A 16,595-nucleotide genomic window follows, 5' to 3' on the forward strand; every position below is an offset into this window, starting at 1 on the left:
TTTGCAAGGGGTGAGCAGGTCACTGTCCAGGTTTATCTGGGTCTCTCTCTCCATTACTTCCCTGCCTGGGTGGGGACCTTGGCACTAGTGCATCTCTATCTCCCCTATTCTCTGTGTGGCTCATAATAGTCTAGTCTCCTCAGGGCTCTAATACTTTTAATTCCAGTGGTTGGGTTAAGGGCAGGTGCAGGGTGGTGCTGGGGGCCTATGATATATAGGAGCTCAGCCTAGGTGAGCTGGTGGTTGCTTCTGGCCTTTACCTCTACAGCCATGTTCCCCTGAGAACAAACACCATCACCTGTTTGCTATAAACATGCATGGCTACACTAGACCTTACTTTGGGATTTGCAATATACTCATGAAGACATAGTGCCCATTAAGCCTTACTTTACCATGAGGATCTCTTCTCCCCCAGGAGAGGCAGCACACCCCCTTTCCAAATTCTCACCTCACCTTTCACTCCCTCCATAAGACAGCCACTTCCAACCCAGCTGTATTACAACCCTTTTCCTTACTTCTGTTTCTCTCACCTCTGTTTTAGGCATCCATGCCCTTCCCAACCCCATCTCCCCAAAGATCTGATCCCACTCTGTTCATCACAGGAGTAACACTTCTCCACTGTGGGGAGGTTTTCCTGCAACAGCAGGAAAGGGGTGATGTGGGATGTGATCCTGTTTCCATCAGCTAACAGAAACCCTGCCCCTGATATCCAGACTAGGTTCTTCTCAACACCCCCATCCCCTAAGTACATTGAGATCTACAGACAACAAGTGCTATCTCTGAGCTAATAGTATCAAAGACAACAGGTCTGAGCCTCACCCTTTAATATCTGGATGGCAGGATACCTAATTAACAAATAACTTACAGCAGGGTTAAATGACTTGGCCATGGTCAAACAGGTCAGTAGTAGAACCAGGTGTCCTGTTTACTTCCTCTAGCCACTAACTTAAACACACTCCATTCCCCTTTTTAGTGATGTTCCTCCAAAGCCCCTCTTACTACTAAATAGGAAGTTCAGATCAAAGGATTACATGGAAATTACAGAGGAGAGAAGTGCCATGGCAGTTTTAAGTTATAGGAGAGAGCACATGTAGTGATTAGATCTGGGCATTACAATATTTTCCCCCACCTCTGCTACTGACCTTAGAGCTTGTCTACACACAGAGTTATTCAGGAACACCTGCTACACTTAGAATTCACATCCAACCTTAATCAAAATTGACTTTCAAATGTAGACAAGCCCCTAAGGCTTTGTCCATGCTGAGCTGGTACAGATTAGACACAAGCATTTTTACCACTGTCACCTGGCTATAATGTCCTCTTGCAATATCTAAGAGAAGTATATCCTCTAAAATGCACAATGCAAGTAGCTGCATCAGCCAAATACTCCACAAAATAGGGTTGTTTTCTTTCCTCACTTGTGTCAGTACAAAGCAGGTTTGGTCCCTTTATTATGCTGCTGTTTTATGCATCAGCTAGATTTCAGCATGCAAAATTAAACTATCATTACTAGAAAAGAGCCATATTACTCAGAGCCCAGCAACTGCCGTCTCCTTCATCAGATTGCATAAGAGGAATTCACATGCAGTGAAAAAAGGATCGCTAAATATTACATGACAGTTCCCTCCTCCTGTTATGTGCCTTTCTACACTTCACTGAGATAGCTTATCCTCCCAGATTTGTCAACATGATGGGGAAATAGGTTCTGGCATAAAATACAAGTCGCCTGCGTTTCCCTCAGTGACATGGTATTGCACAGAGGAAGATACAGAAGCGCTATTCCAGTGATCTCCTTTGAATGATTTAGATGTTTGCGTTTCCTAAAAGCAATTTGGTTTAGGAGCGCTACACTGGAAATTTTCTTCCTCCAAGGCGCTTGTCGTCATTCCCTCCAGGAGGCTGCTGCAGTAAAAACATATTGAGCCAGATCCTGACCCCCTATTCTGTTTGCTTTGCACAACTCTGGTAGTGTTAAGCAGACCGAATGCTGGCTTAAGTGACTCCCTGGTTTAGGATCATAGAACGCTGCTGCACTCCAGCAATCCTCAGGTAGCACAGTAGCCCTGTAGAGGGCTGATAACAGCCAGTGCAATTTAGAGCAACCCTGAGGTTTCTCTACACTGTGCCAAAATCCTGAACTGTGGGAGGACTTGAACGGGGTACCTCTCACCTTCACTGAATGCAATTTAGCTGCTACAATCTCAAAGCATTGGCAATCCCCATTTTGCAGATGGAGGCACAAAGAGATTAAGTGAGTGGACAAAGAACACAAATAGAACACAAACCACCTGCTTTCACCACTAGACCAGGCTTCCTCCTTCAAAGCATAAGGTAGGCAGTGCCAGAACCTTAGGAGAGTTACCAAGAATGGAGTTGATTTCAGCCACCTTCCCAGCTGGTGGGTACCTCATTTAAAACAAGACGAAAGCAAGCAAGAAAACCCTATTCACATATGTTGAGATTCAGAAGGGCCCACAGTGACTTCTGAGCTTCACAGAGGACAGAACAGTCACAAAAGCACACATTAGGTGAATAGATTCCAAGGCCAGAATGTACCATTGTGATCCTTTAGTCTGACCTTGTGCATCACCCAGGCCAGAGACCCTCACCTAGCGATTCCTGCATTAAGCCCAATAGCCCGCGGTGGAATTAGTGCACATCTTTCAGAAAGACAGCGAGAGTCTTAATTTAAAGACTACAAGTGATGGAAAATGTACCGCATTCCTCGCCCCTCTGTTCTAATGGTTAATTACCCTCTCTGTTAAAATCATGCATCTTATTTCCAGCTTGATGTTCTTTAACTTGGAATAAAGAATCAGCCCTATTTTTGCATATGAAGTTCATGTGACCACGTGTCCCCAGCTTTAAATAAGAATGAGCATTCAGTGCACCAAGGAAATGAGAATATTTGAACACAACATTTATTTAAGAATAAAACATGTTTAAATTATTTGGCCGATTCATATAGTAAAAAAAAAAGTGGTAGTGGGGGGGAAGATTTGCCCAGATGAAAACAAGAAAAAAAATCCAGTGGGGGAAAAGCTGCTTTTTGGGTACAAAGCAATCATTATTTGCAGACAGCGTGTGGATCCCGTTAGAGGAAAGAAACGGTAGCTCAGGCTAAAAAATTTAAGATTTCAGAGCGTGTCAAACCTTTCAATCATCTCAGCACTAAATTGCATCAGAGGCAATTCACTCCTCTCAATTGGCACGTTGCTGCAATGGAATTTAATGGCTGTTTTGCAATTGAGAGAATGACAGGGGTACAAGCTGAGAGGTGTTGTTATGGGTGCTTGACTCCGATCAATTACATTTATTATTGATACTGTGTCATAGACAGACAGGGTGTTTTCTAGTAAGTAAAAATAAAAAATCCACATGGTTAGGAGCAGAAAACGTTCCTGCTGTGACCGACTTATGATCTAAAGACAGGACTGAGAAGAGAAAGAACAGGCAGCCCTGGAGTTATGTGGGATCATTAACACATGAGGAGCAAGATGGGTCTGAAATGGATTTGCAAGAGGGGCTGAGAAGGAGTTTGAAGGGTAAGAAGACTCTCTGATGTCCAGGGGACACGTGGGAGCTACTGAACGAAATGAAAGTGGTGACCATACTAGCGGACTGAACCAGTTATAGTTCAAACTGTTCATTGCGTCCATACTAACGATGTTGAATTGGTTTAAGAACGGTTTTGGGTATCCCGTGTCCACACTAGTGGTGTTCTAAACCATTTCCTCGCCTCTCAGAATTCTCAGTGCCACTCCCAGAAGCAGTGGATTCTGGGAGAGATCAAAACGCTTTGTGGACTAGATGAACCCTCTTAGCTTGTCTGTTTCCACAGTGGCACCAAACTGGTTTAGACTGATCTGCTTTTTAGCCTGCTGAAAGCCTAGCCTGCTCCAACCAGTTCTTGCACCCCCATTGAAATATATCTGTGTGGTGCAAAGTGCCCTAAGGGCTAAACTGGTTCTTACACAGGTAAATTTCTCTAGCACAAGCAAAGCTAGAGGGAGCAGTCAGGAGAGAAACTTAGCTGGAGCTTACGGCCTGATTCAAAGCCCACTGAAGTCAAGGGAAACACTGCTATTGGCTACAATGAATGTGGGGCTGTGCAGGATAGGGAAAGGGGAAGCAAGAGGGAATACTGTAAGCAGAGAGGCTGGGGAGCATTGTAAGGGTGTCAAAGAGGTGCCAGAAGTGAATATGAGAAGAAGGCAGTATGGAGACTTGAGAAAGGAGGAAGATCTTGGTCAAGTGTTTTCTGCTGTGGCTCCATACCTGAAATTTTGGCTGCTGTTACCGCCCATTGTATTAAAGTAGCTCGTAACCTCATTTAAATTGGTGTACCAGGCAACCGCCTTCAGCATTGTGATAGTTAAAAGCACTTGTTGTTGTTTGTGGTACAGGTTGTGAGTCAGGGGCACATGCTTTTATCCTACAGGGATTCAGAGTAAGTAAATTACAGTACTTTAAATAGAAGCCTTCAACTGATTATGAGGTCGGCTCTGATTTATAGATAAAACGCCATAGTGACAGCTGGGTTACGATGAGAAGAATGAGCCAAGCTTGAGGTCCAATGGAAGAGCTGGAGGCTAGAGGGAAAGACAGAGAACAGTTCTGAAAATCAAAAAGGCGCAGTTCCAAATAATCAAAGGCTGTTATCATTTAGAGATCAAAACATGAGAGTCTCGAAAGGACAAACTTCTACACTGTGACAGCACGAGTCTGCCGATCAGGGGTGTGAGTCACAGTAATAATATCGCCTTGCAATTTACTAGCATCCTTCATCCAAGGATCACCTGATGCTGCCCAAGCCCCCTCGTGATGAAGGTGGTGATATTATTGTTTGTAGATGGGGAATGCAAGGCACAGAAAGGTGAAAGCCCCGCGTTTTCAGAAGTGTCCACTCAAGTGAATTTGAGATTCCGAGAAGTTGATTTTCAGAGGTTCTGAGCACCAGCAGCTTCCACTGACCTCAACAAGACGCGTGTGCGCATGCTCAGCACCTCGGAGACGGGCTGAAATCAGGTCCCAAGGTATTTCCCAGTTGGGTACCCAAAAATGGAAGCACCCCAACCTAGCTGATGTGTGAGCAGGAATGGCTTTCCCAGGAATCAGCATCGAATCCAAGAGCTGTGACTTCCTAATCCCCCATCTCCCTGCTAGATGACAATGCTCCCTCCCTCTTTTATTCCTTTAATGTTCCGAGCCTCTGAAACACACGTATTTATTTCAGAAGTCTCCAAAGTCCAATTCTTTTTCCAGCAGTTCCCTTCAGTTCCATTCCTCACCATTCTCTCTTAATTTTTCTGATGGTTAATGGTAGAGATGGGCCCAAACCCTGGATCTAGATCTAGTTTTTAGCTTTGTGTCTTGGAGACAGGACTATTTTTCTACGGTCTTTCCATACAGATTTAAAGGGGGGTTTGAAAAGAAGAATCCCTTTTCCCATCTGCATCATGCTGCTCATCTGTTCCATCTACCCAGGCCCATTCCTAGCCTCCCTAAGGCAGCCCTTCAGATAGTCACCTCTGCAGCTCTTGCCATCTTCTTGCAATGTCCCGGTAACACAGCTGCACAGGGGCCCGTCGACCCTGCTCGTGCAGATCTGCTCGCAGCCTCCGTTATCCTCGCACCAGTCTAACCCTGGAACAGGAGAGATCAGGGGCTCAGGAGAGAGCAGCACGCAGTTGTACGGAAAAGGGCATTACAAAGCTTAATAGCTAGAAATGACGCTGAAAGCATTTTCTTGATTAAAGCATTTCCCCCCCCCCGACCCCCGTTGCATTTACACCCAGCTCTACGGTGCCATTCAACCTGCCGCTGAAGGGTAGGGAGGCTTTGATTCAGACCCACCCACATCAATTCTTTGGACAGCCCTGCACTTAGCTTAGGACCAGACCAGCTCTACAGTGCCATTCAACCTGCCGCTGAAGGGTAGGGAGGCTTTGATTCAGACGCACCCACATCAATTCTTTGGACAGCCCTGCATTTAGCTTAGGACCAGAGAGCCTGCTCCCACTTAAGTCAATGGCAAAATCACCGACCCCAAGTGCACTGATCAGTGCTCGTCAGGCAGAGCCCACAAAGCACAGACCAGTGCAATCTCCATTGGCCATGGGCTGGGTAAAGACCCATCTATCAATTGTTCCTCCAGATCAGCACACGGGGGTGTGGGTTGGGGAGGAGGAAAGATGAACCTTCCGCTGGTCAGGATGGTGGGGAAATGGAGAAAAGAAGCTGAGGAAGAGGAGCAGGAGGAGAAGGAAGGTAAGGAAGGTGTGGCGGAGAGGGGAGTTAGGATGGAAAGGAAAACTGAGGAGGAAGCCATTCCCTAGAAGAGTGGTTCTCAACCTTTTCCCAGTTGCTGACCCCTAAAATATTTTGAATGGAGATGTGGACCCCTTTGGAAATCTTAGACATATTCTGCCATCTGGGGGCTGTGGACCACACAGGTTAAGAACCACTGCCCTAAGTATCACCTCACTGGGGGCTGGCAGTGGGTGCTCAGCATTTCTAATAATGAGACTCTCTCTCTAGTTGGGTACCCAAGGACAGGGATGCCTAGAGCTGGTGGATGCTTTTGAGAAGTTGGGTCCAGGGTAAGAGATGCCTTAGCCATACCTCGGCTAAAGAGAAGGGGAAGGACGGATACATGTAGGGATGAATGGGCAGACACGCAGCGTGGGGTTTTGGGTGAGGAAGTGGCTCCACACGGGACTCTCTCTCCCCTACGAAGTGATGCACAGAACTGAAAAGAGTTGCCAGCTCAGGAGAACCAGAAAGTGAAACTGACCAGGCATCAAACGTGAAACTGGCCAGCTGAGTTTTAGTGCCCTGCTGCATAAAATGTACATGTGACAAATGTAAAAACAAATGGTGAAACCTGCACGATTAAAATGGGTTGCTTCCTACTGTAATACATTCAGATGGGGTAAAAGGACCCTGTTTCTCAATATATTTATGCTTTATCTTGCGCTTGCCCATTTAATAATCAAAGGTTCAGAATAGTTTACACAGGAGGGAATATTTTCCTCTACATTCTTAGCTGTGCACACTTACGCTTTCTCCGGATGGGCCCTACCGAGATGATCTGCTCCTTGGGCTCTTTGGTATACTCAGTGGCCATCCTGGAATTCTGGGGGCAGTTCTGAACAAACAAAACCGCAAGGGGCGATTACTGCAAGGCTTTGTGATCACCGTGCGCTAGTCTCTGATCTCAACCCTGGATTTGGCCTTGCTCCCATTGAGAGCTGTTGCACAGCTCCCATTGAGGCTGCAGTGGTGTTGGAATAGCATCATTAAGGGAAAATTCTGGCCCTTCTTCTCTGATACAGTGGACCTGAACTTGTTCTGCTGGGTGGGATTCCATGTAGCCTAATTGCACAGGGGCAAACCATGTGCCAGGCTCTGGGAGGATGAGGGAGTGAGGAGAGGAAAGTTATGTCAATAAGGAAAAGTTATTTATTTGTTCCCCTAATATAAGAACTAGGGGCCACCAAATGAAATTAATGGGCAGCAGGTTTAAAACAAATAAAAGGAAGTTGTTCTTCACTCAGCACACAGTCAACCTGTGGAACTCCTTGCCTGAGGAGGTTGTGAAGGCTAGAACTATAACAGGGTTTAAAAGAGAACTGGATAAATTTGTGGAGGTTAAGTCCATTAATGGCTATTAGCCAGGATGGGTAAGGAATGGTGTCCCTAGCCTCTGTTTGTCAGAGGGTGGAGATGGATGGCAGGAGAGAGATCACAAGATCATTACCTGTTAGGATCACTCCCTTTGGGGCACCTGGCATTGGCCACTGTCGGTAGACAGGATACTGGGCTGGATGGACCTTTGGTCTGACCCAGTGTGGCCGTTCTTATGTTAATCTATTGGGCATTGCTCCCTTTGGAACAATGCCCGGGAGTAGCCCCCAGGAAACTGTTCTCCTGCCACACAGTGGCCTTGGGGAAATGATTCCAGCATGGACCACCACCCAGCCCACAGAACACCCTAAGGCCGCACACACGTACTATTTTGCAGGAGTATTTTTCCGAGTCACAGAGGGAGACGGCGCAGTGGAGATGAACCTCATCGTAATCCCCGATGAACTTGAAGACGGTGACGTGGAAGCGACAGGTCAGGGATACCCCGTTCTCCTCAATCCCAATGGTGTTATCCTTAATATTTTGGCAACTAAGAGGAAAATACAGAGTCTCAGCTGGGTCCAGGAATGGTTGCGAGCTTCTAAAAAATTCTGCAGATCCCCAGTGCTTGTGAGTTATGTCAACAGGGAAACTAAATGATCCTTTTCTCCAGATGTTGCTTGAACTCCCCCTTATGAGCCCTCTCAACTCTGGACTGTTCAGAATCCAAGCCCCAATTTGGCAGCTCGAGGCCATGCCTTATTAAAAAAACATTTCCCCTTTACTGTTTGCTGCAGTGAGGTAAGTAAACTGAGGTAATGCCAAGCTATTCTGATGACTAATAAACTTTGAATTTCTACAGCCCCTGCCATCCAAGGATCTCCGGGCCTTTACACCAGTAATTAATTATGCCTCGAGACATTCTAGAAGCACTGCGGGGTTCCCACCTGACTTGCCCACGTCATATAAGGATTCAGTAGTGGAAGCAGATGTACATATTCTGTTCCCAACCTTGCCACTATCCTGATGGCATAGAAGGGTCCACTAGCCCTACATGCCCAAGCTGCAACCCTTGGGTCTTGATTTTCAGAGGTGTAGAACTCACAGGCTCCTGTAAGTTCAATAGCAGCTGTGTGAGCTCAAAACTATCTGAACATCAGGCCCTCCTGGATGTCTTGTGTTGAGCATCCAAATTAGTGGACACTCTTGAACATGTAAGCACTTCTCTTTTGTGCATCAATTTCTACATCTGCCATATGAGGGTAATGGCACCTTGCAAAGTACCTAGTCGCTCCTGGATGAAAAGGTCTATGTAAGTGCAAAACTTTATTGTTATTAACTCCAAATGCAGGTGGTAACATATTAAAACTGTTAGAATTTCTCCCAGAAATAATCCACAAATGGGCCAACATTTAACCAAGTATACTGATATCTGCAAACATCTGCCTGTCTAGGGAATAGCATGGAGTCCAGGTTCTCCACCACCAGAGGCAATGCTAGATGTCCAACTACAGCCTTCTTCTAGGTTCTTAAACTGTGCTCTTCAGCATGACACTTGAGCACCTCTGGCTGTTCCCTTAGGATGCTAGGAATAACCACAGAGGTACAGATCAATGGTCCTTCTATTTTGGTATGGGACAGCAGACCTTAGTGCATGCATTAGAGGAAGAAATAAGCCTCCTGTAATGTTCCTAGGTTCAGATAATCTGGTGCTTTACACCAGCCAATGATTTTTAGATCCCCAAAGGAAAGTAAAACAGAGAGAAAAATCTTGCCAGATGTCACTGACCCTCCTTCGATGATGAAGTATCTGAGTTTGTCATTGCTGTCCCGAGAAGGGGTTGCATAACATTTGTTCAGTGTTAGAATCAGGTGTGTGGAATCTGCCCCGACAACGAAGACCCCGACATAAAGCACGTCCCGGGTGGTTAGAACCACTTCACCCTGTCGGTAGGGGTGCTTATAGGATGAGTTTTTGTACAATGCCATCTTGGTTGTGAAACTGCCTTCTTGTGTTGGGACTGTCAGGTTAATCACACTAAAGGAGAGAAATAAAGCTCATGAGAAAGCAACAGAAAGATCGTCCTCTACAAAAGGGGAGGGTAATGGATAGGGTCTAAGGGACAGGGACCAGGAGATGGAGCTTTTCATATCTAGGTTACTAGTTTGAATACTGCAAAACTGAAAATTGTTACCATCCAATGGACGTTTGGTGGCTGACGTGACCCCGGTTTGATGTTCTCAGTCCCACAACTGCCACCATAATTATCATTGACTGGCAGCATATAACGGAGGCCAAAGGCTGAATGGGCCATGCAAATTCCTTAAAGGGCCCCCTACAGATCAAGGCTTAGACAAATTGTTGGAGCAGCATGAGAGAAGCTAGCCCTCCATGGCCCATACTGTTCTTGTACTGTGGATTCATAATGTAAAGACCATTATGATAACTGAGGCAAAGGAATTTCACCCAATAATTCCTGCATCATGCCCATATCTTATGGTTGAGCTAGAGCACATTTTTTACAAAAAAACCCCACCCCTTCCATTCTCGATTTAAAGACATTAAGTGATGTAGAATCCACCACGCCCTTGTGGGGGTAGTTGTTGTAGTTAGTTACTCTCACTGTTAACATTTCTAGCCTGAATTAAGCTAGCTTCCTTTTCCAGGTTAAATAGAGGAGACTTTAACCTCCGGGCTCTCAGACCAGCATTAAATTCACACACACAAACAGGAAAATCTAAAGCACACACAGGCCAGTCTTACCTAAGCATTGGCCTCACTACCGAATCCAGAGAAATTTTGATATCAAGCTCATAAGCGCATGAGAATTCCACATTGATGGTTCGGTCCCGGGTGATTATGTTTCCAGTGTTGTTTGCACTTTCAATCCACACAGTGTTTTTGTACACGATATGAGTGCCATTGGACTGTGCAAGAGAAAAAGAAACAAATTTTATTCTTTTTAGGGGTTAACGCATCCATCACGATTCCAGTTCACAGCTCTGAAAGCAGCACATTAAAGTCATTCCATAAAAAATAATTTGCAGACAGATTGTGAACTGCTTGGCGGCAAGGATGGCTTTTTGTTTTATATTTGTGCAGCACCTGGCACAATGGGGCTTTGATCCCTGACTGGAGCTTCTGGACATTGCAGTAATAGATTATAAATAATGATAATAAATCAGCTTGCGTTTACTACTAGACTGAAAAAAGACTCTAAATGTGTACAGAGGTTATGATGTTAAATTTATAACAGCACCATTCATCATAAAAGATCCCAACGCAACAGATACACACTACACGCACCACTGAAATGCAACCACCTCTGGGGAAGAACACATCATCTGTTTAACAGTCCTCATGAATACCATGTTCCAGTGAAATATCAGGGGAAAGTTTAAGTAGGCAAAATTTAAGCACCCAGGCTGGAATTTGGACAGTACACAAGCGCTAACACCTTGTATCTTCTGTCATGCACACAAAAGTGTTTGGAGCTGCCTATTAGAACACAAAGATAGAAAGAAAGAACCCACACTGTGGAGAGTGTGTATGTGATCATCCCCTAATGTAATTTAATGAAGCACTGAAGCATTATTCAGCCATCGTGACATTTGAGCTCAAATAATAAACCTGACACTGAAAGGAATGTGTGTTTCTCTCTCTCCTTTCTTTGCCGTTTGGTTCTGTTCCATGGCATGTGTTTCCACATGTCACCCCAGCAGCATCTACTTTGTAACCATGCACCATTAAATATGAGCCGCCTCCCCCACTCCTCTTTCACCTGCACAATGTTTCCGCAGTTCCCCTTGGTGTTGTTGATCTGGAAGGAGATGAAGTCTTCTCCTTCGATGCCAGGGCAGTGGCGGTCATTCACGCGTACGCCTTCTCTCTCAAAGCCCAGCTGGAAGAGCTTGCACTTGGAGATGGACACTTCCATCTGTGCCGCTTTGCAGGTCACCTCTGCGTCGATGATGTCATGCGTGTCTAGGAGCAACACGGGTGGTTTTAAAGGATAACAATTGAGAGTCAGCATTGAGCTGGCCAATCAGGAGGGGGATGTTCTGTGCACATCAGCGTTAGAGATTATAGAACTACCAGTTATTGTACCATCAGTAAAGCTTGGACCAGCGAAGGATGTATAGAATAGGGATGGATCTGAACCAGAACACTAGGTCCGACAGTCCCACCTATCCCCCTGACTTTGGGAAATTCAGATCCCGATCTGGAACTGAACCCATGACTGTGGCCCCCCACTACAGAAAGGATGTGGAAAAATTGGAGCAAGGTCAGTGAAGGGCAATGGAAATGATTAGGGGGCTGGGGCACATGACTCATGAGGAGTGGCTGAGGGAACCGGGCTTATTTAGTCTGCAGAAGAGAAGAGTGAGGGGGGGATTTGATAGCAGCCTTCAACTACCTGAAGGGGGGTTCCAAAGAGGATGGAGTTCGGCTGTTCTCAGTGATGGCAGATGACAGAACTAGGAGCAGTGGTCTCAAGTTGCAGTGGGGGAGGTCTAGGTTGGATATTAGGAAAGACTATTGCACTAGGAGGGTGGTGAAGCACTGGAATGGGTTACCTAGGGAGGTGGTGGAATCTCCATCCTTAGAGGCTTTTAAGGCCCAGCTTGACAAAACCCTGGCTGGGATGATTTAGTTGGGGTTGGTCCTGCTTTGAGCAGGGGGTTGGACTAGATGACCTCCTGAGGTCTCTTCCAACCCTAATCTTCTATGATTTTACAATGTACTAAACTGGCCCCTACAATTCAGGCCCATCACTAGCATAAACTGAACAATGAAATGACCCACAGTACCTGCAGCTGTTAGATGAGATGAGGATAGAAGAGGTTAATTGTTCAGAAGGGTGAGCTCCCTTTTATAGGCTCAGTTTGCACCCACGGTTCAGCTGAAGGTGCAAGGTGGATTAGCCAGAAATGCAAGTGCTCAGATTTGCACAGGCAGTTCATTTTGTGGATGCAGATTGCACCCACTGACAGGGAAGCTGGCACTCAGTCCTGGCCTGAAGCACTTGCAGCGGCTGTGTGAGCCGCTGTATTGAAAGTGACCAGCCAGGATTACGCAGTGGGCTCTCCCATCCATACAGCATCAATGAATCACTCCAAAGACAAGCCTCGGAATTCACAGGTAGATAGTATCTTACTTACAGATAGTGGGCTGGGAGTTGGGTGACTAGATAGCAAGTGTGAAAAATCAGGACGGTGTGTGTGTGTGTGAGTGTTGATAAGTGCATACGTAAGACAAAGTCTCAAATATCAGGACTGTCCCTATAAAATCAGGATGTCTAGTCATCCTAGGTGGGAGGCCTGTCACAGAGGCAAGAGTGACAGAGCTGAAGGGGAAGTCTTAGTGGTCTAGCCATCAGGTTTATAGGCAATGTAGCCATATGATAGTTTAGATTCTATTCTCTGGAGCCATAGGTTGAAATCCTGGCAGCGTTGACTCAGCCCTTCATCTCCCCAAGGGAATTAGACTGACTTCCATGATGCTTCTAGGCCTCAAAATCTGAGCTTTGGTGTGGATGTTAACGATCACAGGAGAGTTTTTCTAACAGAATTGGGGGTTTTGGTGGGATGTTCTCGGCCTAAAGTCCTCTCCCTGGACACCCAGAGGTGGCTGCATTTCACTGGTGCATGTGGAACTGCCTCCCCCTTGGCCAACACGTCGGGGCGGCTGAACCCAGAGCTAAAAGCATGAGCTGCTCCTGTTCGAGCTCATGAGCCCGGGGCCCCCTAGCGTATGGCTATAACAGCTCATGCCCTCTATAGATGGGTACCATGTAACACATGCCCCAGTGGGTTATATGGGTAGCCTTTGGAATGAAAGCTGGTACATAAATGTTAGTTATTATTATTTGTATTGGGATAGCTCCTAGGAGCCCTACTCATGGACTGCGCCTGTCATCACCGGACAGACATAACTAAACAGCGACACCAAAGAGTTCACTATCTAAGTATCCTTACCCTTGCTATACAAATGAGGAAACTTAGGCACAGAGCAGGAAAAGGACTTGGCCAAAGTCACGCGATGAGTCTGAAGACTAGAACTCTGGAGTCCTGACTCCTTGGGCACCGGCTGTAACCACCAGATCATACTCTCCTAATCTCCAGGTCTTTTCTGGAGTCTTATTTATTTTGTTAACTGAATGTTATTTGTGCTGCCTTCAGAGTTCCATTATTTGTGCAAAATAAAACAAGGCAGATTAACTGTAACTTCATTAAGATGGATATGCTTGGTGCTTAGGAGTGTGCGTTTGCATATATTACCAGTTCTGGTGGTGCGACGCTGCTGTGATTGTACCCCGTATGCCGCCTATGCTACGTGGGTCTGAGTCCCTGCCGACGTGCCTATGAGCTGGCTACTCTTCTGCGTTGTCACGCTAGTCGGTCTGATGATGACACTGTGAGAAAAGTTGCTACAGTTTCCTAAAAGTTCTTGACATCTCGATCTTGTCCTGCAGCTTAAGCTGTCTTGATTCTTCTTTGCTTTTGGAGTTGTGACAACAGAACGGTTCTGAGACTTCAGGACATATGGGTTCTTTTCTCAGCTCTGCCAAAGATTTACTGGGTGACCTTGAAAATGTCACTTAACTGCTCTGTGCCTCAGTTTCCCCCATCTCTAAAATGGGGGTAGCATTTCCCTACCTCGCAGGGTGGGGAATTAATTCAATGTCTGGAGAGTGCTTTGAGATCCTCAAATGGAAGGACTATGGGATGGGCAAAGTGACTTCATTTGGAAGAGCTTTGGATAATGCTTTCGTAAAGGTTATTTGTATGGGGGATTGATAGGACACGGCTCGGGCCCTCTCTGCTGGCCTAGGCGGTTTTTGGGGAGTGGTGATATTCTCTAGGGATTGTATCTATGAGCAGATCCAGGGGGGCATTAGCCACCCCTTGCCACATCTGTTTCCGTGCCCCTCCCCTCAGGGGAGGCTGGTTTGTACTGCGGGCTAGGGTTCTTTTCTCACCAAATCCTTTTCCTCTATTAGCCAGTTTTGAGTTTGCATTTGTCGTGTTCTTGCCTACCTTAGACTGAGCATGTTTTGCATGGTCTGTGCCATTGTGTCCTCGAGCTGGGGAAGGGAATGCATGCACAGTACAGAAGAAGGGTCAAAAGTAGCTTGCAAAATCCAATGCCTCTGAACCCTGTTAATGGGACAGCTGCTCCCCATTCCCCATAACTGCAAGGTGAAGAACAAAGCTGAGCAGATTTTTGTTGCCACTGAACTTAGACAACAAGCAATTTATATCCATTGATTGAGGAGAAGAGGACTGGGCAAAATTGATTTTTGATTTTTAAAAATGTATGCACATTTGTAAGGAAATTAGGTGAGGCCCAGGGGCTCCCAGCAAGTTGAAAACAAGGCTGACTAAAATAGCAGAAAATATACCATTGGAAACTCTCCTTCGTTGGCCCTTGATGGAAAGACTAGCTGAATTAATAGGAGTTTTCAATATCTAGGACTGAATCCTCATGTTGCATAGATCTGCATAGCATCACCAAAATCAGAAGAATTATGCCAGTTTACATCTGCTGAGAATTTGCCCCTGTATTTCCTTGATTGTATGAAAGTCTGCTCCAGGCAGGAGTCATCTTTCAGCATGGACAGGCTGTGTGATGTATCTGTGGCTACTTGTGAATTTCTGGTTTTGGTTCATGGTATGTTATCCCACACACTAACATGTTGCGTCTCTGTAGTATTGTCTGGTTTTGTAATGTCCGGTCTTGCAACTTCGACAAGTTGTAAAATTGCATCATTCCATAATTTTATTGGAAATCGCATGAAGCACGCAATATTTGGAAACATATATGAGCTGTAAAGTCATTTACCTTTTTGTACTTTTCACTGTCAGTTTCTTTATGAAAATCGATAAAAATCACCAAAAAATCTCCATTTTTACCAGTGGGACCAGATTTTAGATGCGATCTGACATGTTGGGAGTTACAAATCAACCCAACACCACCTTGCTCTTCTACAGCACATTCCATTTGAAGATCTCATAACGCTTGCCGAACATTAGTGACTTTAGGCTCACAACACCTATGTGAAGCAGTTATCATTAGCCCTATTTTACAGATTGGGAAACTGAAGCATGGGGAAGTGACTTGCCCAGGGTCACAATGCAAGTCAGTGGCAGGGACATGAGTAGAACCAAAGAGCCTTGACAACCAAGTCTTGGTGCTTTAATCACATAAACACCTTTCCTCCCTAGTGTACTGTAGCTCCACTGGATTTGAGGTTCGAAGTTTGTGTGGGTCTGAGTGGGAAGTGGTTGCTGAAGGAGTTGGCTTATCTGTGTCCCATATAAATACGTAAGGCCCATTTTTAACTTAGTTAAAAACACGAGAGCCAACGTTGCAATTAGCCTCCTGAGACACCGAGTGGATGCATGTGGGGTCACTCACTGTTTCCATAGGGTGGAGGTTCGATACAACCGCACAACTCCCCTCCATTGTCAAGCTCACAGCTTCTGTTGGGACAGTCGGCCCCCACACAGGGATCTTCAACCACTCCTGCTAAAAAGGAAAAGACAGACGAAGACAACAACTTTATTTTCAGACCAGTACCCAGACAATTCTTTATTACCCCACTAAACCCCTGCAGTGTTGCTAACTCCAGCAATTTTATCTCATGCTATTTGATGTGTTTTTAAAGCCCCAGCTCCTGGAGTGATGTGAATACATGAGAATATCAGCTTTCCGTTTTTAAAAAAGTCAGTTTCTAGCCCTCCTGATTGCAGAGAAAAGCTTGAAAGCATAAAATGAGTCTAACCTAAAGGCTCAGGAACTAGAAGTCTAAGGTACCCACCATATTATTTTTAAATGAATGTATACTTTTTTAAAAAAAATCTCATGATTATTAAGCCAATCTCATGATTTCTTGGGGCTGGAGTTGTGATTTTATGAGTACTTGAGGTTAACAATGCTGCCCTCAAAGTCCTTACTCAGG

General features: G+C 45.5%; 1 protein-coding gene across 1 annotated transcript in view; it reads right to left on the reverse strand.

The window, feature by feature from the left end:
* Positions 1-16,595, reverse strand: part of TECTA (tectorin alpha) — a 93,747-nt gene that overhangs the window by 20,254 nt on the left and 56,898 nt on the right. Inside the window, exons 18-24 of the mRNA XM_073321239.2 lie at positions 16,052-16,162; positions 11,412-11,614; positions 10,394-10,557; positions 9,419-9,667; positions 8,017-8,179; positions 7,063-7,150; positions 5,530-5,646 (exon numbers count right to left, since the gene is read on the reverse strand). Coding sequence (XP_073177340.2) covers positions 5,530-5,646; positions 7,063-7,150; positions 8,017-8,179; positions 9,419-9,667; positions 10,394-10,557; positions 11,412-11,614; positions 16,052-16,162 — 1,095 coding nt within the window. The remainder of the gene's footprint in view (positions 1-5,529; positions 5,647-7,062; positions 7,151-8,016; positions 8,180-9,418; positions 9,668-10,393; positions 10,558-11,411; positions 11,615-16,051; positions 16,163-16,595) is intronic.

This window comes from Lepidochelys kempii, chromosome 22 (genome assembly GCF_965140285.1).
Source record: "Lepidochelys kempii isolate rLepKem1 chromosome 22, rLepKem1.hap1, whole genome shotgun sequence".
NCBI classification, from domain to species: Eukaryota; Metazoa; Chordata; order Testudines; family Cheloniidae; genus Lepidochelys; species Lepidochelys kempii.